The following is a 9,495-nucleotide window of genomic DNA, read 5'->3' as shown; positions in this document are numbered from 1 at the left end:
CTTTCACATGTAGAAACTCAGCATTCATAGTATTCTGTGTTCTTAGCAAATTATCAAACACTGTTAAAGATAGTTTGCGTGATACCATTTCATGTGGATTCTCTGCTGAAAGACTATAATCCTAGTGATTGTATTTCAATGATTTTATATATAAACAGTCAACTTGAACTCTATTACATGAGATATTAAGATTTACTTTACCTAAAATTAAATTTCAGCTCCTCTGTCCATGGAATTCTCCTGGGAAGAATATTGGAGTGGATAGCCATTCCTGTCTCCAGAAGATCTACCCAACCCAGGAATTGAACCTGGGTCTCCTGCATTGTAGTCAAATTATTTACCATCTGAGCCACAAGACAAGCCCTACATTACTGATAGTGCTATTTTAATGATACATTTCTGATTTATTCACTTATTCACAGAATTCTACCCACATGACTAATCACTGGTACAGGGGCTGGTACATGGTTTAGAGGGAATCATGGGATGGTTCAGGATCTACTGGAAAAAAAATTTTTTTTTTTTTTTGGACCCGGTGTGAACCCGGGAAGACACAGGTCTTCCACTTTCTATTAGCAGCGATCCTGCCATCAAACATGGCCCAAAATCTAAGAAACCTCAAAGAAGAACAGAGCTGATTCCTAGTATCTGTCAAGCACCTGTATCAACCACTACCTGAAGCCACTCTACACCTGACCTTGCATGTAAGTGAGCCTAAAATTCTTTTTTATGTTCAGGTCTGTGAGTTAGGTTGGATTTCACTTGCAAACCAAAGAGACGTAACAGTCTCATTCATAAGGAATAAGGCAGAAAAGAGACTGTAGACAGGAGAAGTGTAAGTCACCATGTATTTATTTGACAGTCAACACACCTCTTTTTCCAGAGAGAAAAGACACAGTCTGAGTTATCCCATTTTAATAAATTTCATGCTTCTGGCATTACATCCTGAATTTGTATGTCCAGTAATCAAGATTTGATACCATCGTACAAAGTGATTAAAATTTTTCCCTGAGATTATAAGGCTGTGCCTTTGTCCACAGAATACCTTTCCTTCTGAAATTCAAAAGAAAAGGAGGAAAAGGGAAGTCTTCTGTTGGTGGGAGAGGCAGATAACTTAGAATTCCTGAGAAAAAAGGTGTAGTCAACCACACCCCTAATTCATATTTCCCTGGATGTGAACACTTATTCTTTCAACATGTCCAAATGTTTTAGAAGGAAATTACACATAAAGAAAATTAATCTCAATGCTGTGTGCAGAGCAAGTTGGCTAATGTTAACCACCAGAGTTCTCTTAATGCCTCATTGTCCAGTAAAACATGGAACTAGAGAGGCACAGGCAGCCTTCCCCAGAGGCATATGGGAAAGAGAAAAACCCAGGCATGGATTATGAGACAAAAACTGTTTCACACTATACGCATAGTCAGGGGTGTGACATCTTTCAAAATGGTTTGAAATCCAAACAGCTGATGATCCTCCCTAAGTAGGAATGGAGAGAGGTTTAGTGGATTATTATCTCAAATCAGCAAAGCATAAAGCCAATGGGCATGCTTCTTCCGGTCTTGGCACGCTGAGAGTCAGTTCTGAAGGCAAAGCAACTTCAACAAGAAATCACCTTCCTGAGTTGCAACGACTCTTGTGTGGGAAGCAGCCAGCTCACTGGGATCAGCTGCCCTGAGGTAGTGGTGTCAGTCCTCCACCGACAACACCCTAGAATGGCATAATGAAATGACTGTGCTCCCTAGGGGACTCCTCTTTTTAAAAATAAACAATCAAACGTTTCCCTAATCTCACCCACATTCAACAATGGAAGAAGGCAGTGGGTCCCAGGAGGGGAGACTGGGGAAGGAAGTGGATCTCAGGCAAACACACTTGGAGACAGGGTGATGGAGAGCGTGTGGGCCTCTGAGGATGGAAAGGAGAGAGGCAGGCTGAGTATCAGTGCTTGTGGCACTTGCAGACATCATTCTATGGACATCACTCCATGGACACAAGGCTCACAGATCTCTCTCTTAGGCTCTGTGGTACTTCAGACATGCATTCTCCAAGTCTCTCAGGAAGGCAGGAATTTCACTCTGCAAAGGAAAGGAAACTGTCACTTCTCTGTCCACACAGTGTTCACTCTTGATTCTTCAGGAAGTGGCAAAGATAACGAAGATGGCTTTTGGAATAATTAATGTGACAATAGGGCCCCCGAGCAGATTACCACAGCATGTGGCCACAGGTGATGATACAAATTAACACACAGGGCACTGGTAAGGCAAGGTGGCCACTGCTGTAAGACCTTGTGTATTTTACTTTTGCTAATAAAAAGCTAAGATATTTCTGAGATATATTTTGAAAGAAAAAGGAAGATAGGAGATGGGATTTGCTTGGGCTGTGGGACTCTTCCAAAAAAATGAGAGAAAGGACTTGCTTTACAGAATTAGAAAATGGTAAGGATCGGGGTGGGCAGGGGGATGAAGCAGGATATGTGATCCTTCAGTTAGAACTGATCATTCAAATTTCCCCAAATGTTGTCTTATTTAATCCTTCTCTATAGAGTGGGGTATCCATCTCTATATTTTGGAGGGGAGAAACTGATGGCTTATCTAAATTACACAGTCAGGGACAAGGTCAGGATTCAAAATATCTTGCACTTGATTCAAAGTCTATGTGCTTTTTCATTCCCCCAGGGAACAGGTGATCCCTCCAGTCAGTAAGTAGGACCTTACAAAGCAGACTGAATGGCAGGCATAATTTCAGGTCCTAGGCAGTCTTTAGTGATCCGGGTCAACTGAGGCTCCCTCTCCTCAACAGAAAAAGAAAACAAGAACAAAACTGGAAGTTTTCCTAGGCTTGGACATGTCTCACTGCCTCCCAAGTCAGCTTGGCCTAACTCCTCCATAAGCAAATACACGGCCTGCAGACACCATTATTCCTATAAGGAGCAGGCTATTGTCTGGAGGTTCCAGACAGTGATCCTGATGAGATCTTGGTGGGCAAGCAGGGAGGGCTGGCATTCCGGGTAAAGACTCTACGTCTTTTGTCCCGGCTGCTGTCCTGGATGCTGGCAACTCCAGTCCTAACCAGAGTCAGTCAAACAAGCTGCATGAGGCCTGAGACAGTGCATCTCTCCAGTCTGTCGGCACCACAGGCTAAGTGAACATTTGCCAAACACACCTCCCCTGCTGCCTCCTGGGATCTTACCTTGGTGAAATTGTTAAGGATCCAGAACGGAATTTGGCCACCTGGGTTATTGAAGTAATACATGAAAACTAGAGAGGGAAAGAAAGCACAACTTACAAGAAGAAAAAACAGAACCACCCCCCTGGAAATACCCAGGCTTATATTCAGTGCAGAAATTAAGGAGGGAAGTAACATTGAATTCAAGTTAACTCTTTCCTCTGCCTTGTTTTATGGGAGACTTACATATATACATTTAGGAAAACCCAGTCACATTCTGCTGCTTTTTATTAAAGGCATGACTAGTGCTATTAATCGATACTTATTATATATGTCTAAATGGGATATATCTCCAATTTAATTATTTCTCTCATTAACTATCTCAATTACAAAATGTTGATAAACTTGAACGCCAGTTTATAAATGATAAAATGAAGATTCAGAAGAGTAAAGTGACATGTAAAGGTGGCAGATTTAACACACGTCAGAACTAATTTCAGATTTTACTGCTGCCTCAAGGTCACATCCATTCCATTCCAGCAGATGACTGCATTGACCCCCTCCACCCCCAGCCTCTTTCCTGAGGCTGGAACTCAAGGCAGACAGGTTCTGAGTCCCTGGGTTTTTGCTGAGGAGGAGCTGCCTCCCCAGAGGAGGTCCCACCAGCCCTCCTGCCCATCCCTGTCCAGCTTGTGCATGTGCGGAACCTTCCTGAAGTGAGTTTCTAAACCTTCTGTTTCACTTGGATGTTTTGATTTTATCTGGACAATGGAGTCAGTAAATAATGGACAGATCAGATTTAAACATCCATCTTGCATTGTAGCTAAGCTTCTAGGATGAACTGAGTCTCATTTTATTCTTTTGCACACATGCTCAGTCTCTGACCTCAGGGGAAAAGCATCCTGCATTTTATAGGCCTGCAATCAGTATGGCCTTCACATGGGTGGCTGAGGCAGGCACACCAACATATACCCCGTATTTACCTTTGCTCCTCCAAGGGCCATAGCTCTGGATTGCCAGGCTCTGCTTGTACTCCTTCACCCGGATCATGCTTGACTTCTCTGAAAACCATGGCACAGAGATGCTCTGGGCCAGGATCACGTGGACCTTCCGCTCTTCAAAGTTCAGCTCTCGCCGCTGCCGCACATAGACACACTATACCACCAGTAAAGGCACAACATCAAGTCCAGCATGTCAGATGAGCAGGAGGAAATGGACATGATTCTGTTCCTCCACTGGGTGTTTGCTCCCTTATATGGTTACTTCACTTCCTGTCCTACCTAACCTGCAAAACCATGGCTCCTCCCACCTGGTGTTCTCATTTGAGAGCTCGCACTGAGAGAAGCATCACTACAAACAAAGCTAGTGGAAGTGATGGAATTTCAAATCCTGAAAGATGATGCTGTGAAAGTGCTGCACTCAGTATGCCAGCAAATTTGGAAAACTCAGCAGTGGCCACAGGACTGGAAAATGTCATTTTTTTCATTCCAATCCCAAAGAAAGGCAATGCAAAGGAATGCTCAAACTACGACACAATTGCACTCATCTCACATGCTAGTGAAGTAATGCTTAAAATTCTCCAAGCCAGGCTTTAGCAATATGTGAATCATGAACTTCCAGATGTTCAAGCTCATTTTAGAAAAGGCAGGGGAACCAGAGATCAAATTGCCAATATACGCTGGATCATGGAGAAAGCAAGAGAGTTCCAGAAAAACATCTATTTTTACTTTATTGACTATGCCAAAGCCTTTGACTGTGTGGATCACAATAAACTGTGGAAAATTCTGAAAGAGATGGGAATACCAGACCACCTGACCTGCCTCTTGAGAAACCTGTATGCAGGTCAGGAAGCAACAGTCAGAACTGGACATGGAACAACAGACTGGTTCCAAATAGGAAAAGGAGTATGTCAAGGCTGTATATTGTCACCCTGCTTATTGAACTTATATGCAGAGTACATCATGAGGAATGCTGGGCTGGATGAACCACAAGCTGGAATCAAGATTGCCAGGAGAAATATCAATAACCTCAGATCTGCAGATGACACCACCCTTCTGGCAGAAAGTGAAGATGAAATAAGATCCTCTTGATGAAAGTGAAAGAGGAGAGTGAAAAAGTTGGCTTAAAGCTCAACATTCAGAAAACTAAGATCATGTCATCCGGTCCCATCACTTCATGGGAAATAGATGGGGAAACTGTGGAAACAGTGGATGGCTTTATTTTTCTGAGCTCGAAAATAACTGCAGATAGCGATTGTAGCCATGAAATTAAAAGACACTTACTCCTTGGAAGTAAAGTTACGACCAACTTAGCATATTAAAAAGCAGAGACATTACTTTGCCAACAAAGGTCCGTCTAGTCAAGGCTATGATTTTTCCAGTGGTCATGTATGGATGGGAGAGTTGGACTATAAAGAAAGCTGAGTGCTGAAGAATTGATGCTTTTGAACTGTTGTGTTGGAGAAGACTGTTGAGAGTCCCTTGGACTGCAAGGAGATCCAACCAGTCCATCCTAAAGAAGATCAGTCTTGGGTGTTCATTGGAATGTTGAAGCTGAAACTCCAATTCTTTGGCCACCTCATGCGAAGAGTTGACTCATTTGAAAAGACCCTGATGCTGGGAAAGATTGAGGGCAGGTGGAGAAGGGGATGACAGAGGATGCGACGGTTGGATGGCATCACCGACTCGATGGACGTGGGTTTGAGTAGACTCCGGGAGTTGTTGATGGACAGGGAGGCCTGGTGTGCTGTGATTCATGGGGTCGCAGAGAGTCAGACACGACTGAGCCACTGACTGAACTGACTGCAGCCCCCAATCAGCTGCTAACCACCTGCCTGTGTGCCTCTGCCACCTGACTGCTCTGGGTCCCAGCTTCCTCCTCTGCAGACTGAGGGAAGGTATTGAATACTGTTTATGAGAAGTTTTTTCAGGCCTCAATTCTGACACAAAAAATTTGCTAGAAAAGTTCTCAAGAAAGTATAAGCTGCCTTCCCACAATTACTGATGCTCCGTGTCGTCAGGCCCAGAAGTCACACCCTGAGGTCTCTGAAAGCCACACAAGAAGCAACAGCTTTAGCAGATGCTTGCAGAAGAGTAAAAGGCAGTGTTGTCCACAACTCCTGGCCACACCACCACTGGGTGATAGCCACGAGGCACAGAAACACTAAGAAAGCCGATCAATGTTACACCAGGATGGGCTTCCCTGGTAGCTCAGATGATAAAGAATCTGCTTGCGGTTGGAGTCCAATCCCTAGAACCAGAAGATCCCCTGAAAAGGAGAATGGCTACTTACTCTAGTATTCTTGCTTGGAGAATTCCACAGACAGAAGAGAATGTCAGGCTACAGTTCATGGGGTTGCAAAGAGTTGGACATGACTGAGGGACTAACACTTCACTTTTGGAAAGGATACATCTCTGTTGGACATGGGAAAAGGGTATTTCATTTGCCAATAGACCGCTTCTTCTCCATCGACTTTTATTTCACGGAGTTCTAAAAAAAAATCAAATGACGTTATTGCATCTGGAAGTCTCTTTGGCTTCAATTAACAAAAAGTGTTGATATGATAATCCTGTAGAGGATGATAAACCACTAACTCAGAAGGCACTGGCTTCCAGGAAAAGTCATTATCACTGAAAGCTTGTTGCCCAGGAACAGTGTTTAGTAGACTTAAAAACACATTAAAAATAAATGAATCCAACAAAATTCGTTCATTGGAAGTGACACACTTTCTAAGGTAGAATGTGATAATAAAATTAGGCTTCCAAAAAACAAAAATTTCCACTTATTAAATCATGGTAACCATTGGACGGCACTGCAATACCAATAGCTTTGTGTTGTGACCTTACTCCTCACCTTAAATTCCTTGACATATTACAAGTATGCTGGGACTGAGCAATGCAGTTTAGTGTTTACAGTTGTTTTATGAAGGTTTCGGAGAGGTTAGTGTTCTTCCTAAGCAGGAAGGAGCTGAACTATGCTAACACTATGCTACTTGCCTCTCCCATTTTGCTGTATACTACAGACAGGAACCAAATCTACATAATGTCCACCACGCTTTTGAGTACAAATAACATCAGCTCAAGGAGGAGGATAGCAAAGGGATGCTATGAAGTGCACAGCCTCTGCCCTCAAGCTGTGTGGGAAGCTTCTAACTAACCAAATAGAGGGGTCAAGCTAAGATTGCTGAAAGAGCAAAGAGAGCCCCTTGAGGAGGTGCTGACAGCAGAAATGTGTTATTTAATTCAGCTTCTGACAGAAATAAAACCTATTAGAAGCAGACTGTGGAGTAAAGAACTTATCAGTCCATTACTCCAAGAGGCTGAAAATGCCCTTGAAAGGAAGGGAAGGAGTGGACATCTGCTGCTTTTGCCTGCACTTCTATGACCCTCCCCTTCGTGCACCACAATCTCTTTCTCCTTCATCGCCCTTCCCCTCCTTCTCCACAACGTGGTTTAAGCAGGACTGACTCAGTGTTAATTTCAGGTCTGGGAAAATGAGTCAAACATGATCACAGCAATTAGTTTAGAGAAGGCATGTGTGGATAGTCTCATCTTGCCACTCTAGCAAGTTTAGGCCCAAAAGTGGTTCTGTAAAGGCTCTCAGGAAGCTCAGAGAAGATCTATGAGGAATAGAGTTAGGTCAGGAACATCAGTATTGCTCCAGAGAAGTCAAGCTACTGCAGCCTCTGGACCATACTCCACAGTGCAGACTCAATGCCAAGTGCCACACATCAGAGGCTCTGCCAGCATCTATAGCACACGACTGAACCACGACTGCTAGGAAGATGAACAGAGAATGTGTGACTTCTCCCTTGGATTAGTGGGCATCACAATGAACCCTAAATAGTAAGGGTATGTGATAACATTCAGTGACCCCAAACCATGACAAACATCCCCAGGAAATAAGCGCATGATCCATGCTGAGGCAATAGGAGCCAGTCCTTGGAATCTGGATGCCGTAAGTAGGAATGTTCCTGTCCTTCTGTGGTTGCGTACGTGGTTAGAATGTAAGCCTACATCTCCTGGTGGTATTTCTGCCAAGACACAAGAATCTGCCTGAGATTGTGATCAACACAAAAGAAAACAGTCAAACTGGAGAAATGAAGTACTGAATACAGCTGTCCTGGAGGCCAGATACTCATGGATTTTCAATGCCATGAAACAATAAGCTCTTTCCTTTCCTTACTGCCATTTGTTAGCTTTTCTTACTTGTAAACAAAATTCTTGACCACAGCAAGCGTCTGTCAGGATTTCTGTGTCCTTCAGATAGCTGTGTATCTATTTCACAGTGACTGAGATGGCAGAGGCCATTGTTCACTCTAAGTGGGAGAAAGATACCTTATCTATTCCCTCTATAACTCTCCATCACTTATAGGAAAATTCTAAGAAGTGTAGCCAGGTGGCCAGCCTAGGCCCTTGGGGCTAATTCCAATTCTGCCACCACAGCTGTGCAAGAACACAACATTGCTCATAGTTGTTTTTCTTTTTTAGCATTTCATGTTGTTTCAGGTCTTTCTCATTTTACTAATGCTGTTATTTGGGCCAAATGTCCTTAATCCACTCACCCCCTCACCTCTCACTTCCCCATACATATGTATTCTTGCCATTTATGAAACTTTGCTTCCACTTCTAAAGCAAAGTTCAAACATGACCTCTTCCAAAAAGCCTTTCATGAATATCCAGGTATATATATCCAAGTACATATACCTGGATATTCAGGTATATATATACATATATACAAGATGACAAAAAAACTTGCAGTAAGGGCAAAATATCACATTTAAGCCCAGCGCTTCAAATATTTAAGCCAAAATTTTAAATGAAATGTAATATAACTAAACCTATTGCATTATACTGGCTAGAGCAAATAGGAATAGATTCTACTTTCTAATAGCTTTTTTAGATCAAGTGTGACTCACCTTGGACATACTGGTCCCACTGTTTTCTATAGTCTAAGTCCATATAGACATCTGCAAGTAGATCTGGTGGAGATCTCACAATACCAGAGACCTTATACTCATGAAGTCCAATCGGCTATAAAATGAGAGCAGACAGAAATAGCCTATTGATTCTCGAGTTGCTATTACAGAGCACATGAAAAATTATTGTTTGTGCAACGTCATTCCTAAGCACCTCCTCTGTAGACTCGGTGATGCAATGCTGAAAAAGCAGGTGAGGATTCTGCTCTCATCGTCTTTGCCACTGGTGGTGACAGCTACCCAGGTAATGTAAATAGGATAAAAGAGAGTTATGTGATAAATGGTGTCCAGTTTTGGTGGGCTGGTGGTTCATCCTATACTGTCAGGCGTCCGGGAAATGTCTCTATGTTGGACTA

At 43.0% G+C, this 9,495-nt stretch overlaps 1 protein-coding gene across 1 annotated transcript; it reads right to left on the bottom strand.

Annotated features, from left to right (window-relative positions):
• Positions 1-855: 855 nt before the first annotated feature.
• LOC129536457 (phosphatidylcholine transfer protein-like) lies at positions 856-9,190 on the bottom strand. Its single transcript, XM_055395423.2, has 5 exons — positions 9,080-9,190; positions 6,572-6,651; positions 4,146-4,317; positions 3,187-3,254; positions 856-2,072 (listed from the first exon to the last, which is right to left on the bottom strand). Exons 1-5 carry the CDS (start codon positions 9,120-9,122, stop codon positions 2,010-2,012), a joined length of 426 nt encoding a protein of 141 aa, XP_055251398.2. The 5' UTR covers positions 9,123-9,190; the 3' UTR covers positions 856-2,009.
• Positions 9,191-9,495: the final 305 nt, after the last annotated feature.

This window comes from Moschus berezovskii, chromosome 20 (genome assembly GCF_049115385.1).
Source record: "Moschus berezovskii isolate FMDL1 chromosome 20, NW_MosBer_1.0, whole genome shotgun sequence".
Lineage (NCBI taxonomy): Eukaryota > Metazoa > Chordata > Mammalia > Artiodactyla > Moschidae > Moschus > Moschus berezovskii.
The sequence above is the reverse complement of the archived record's forward strand: the minus strand, read 5'-3'. Positions and strand labels throughout refer to the sequence as shown.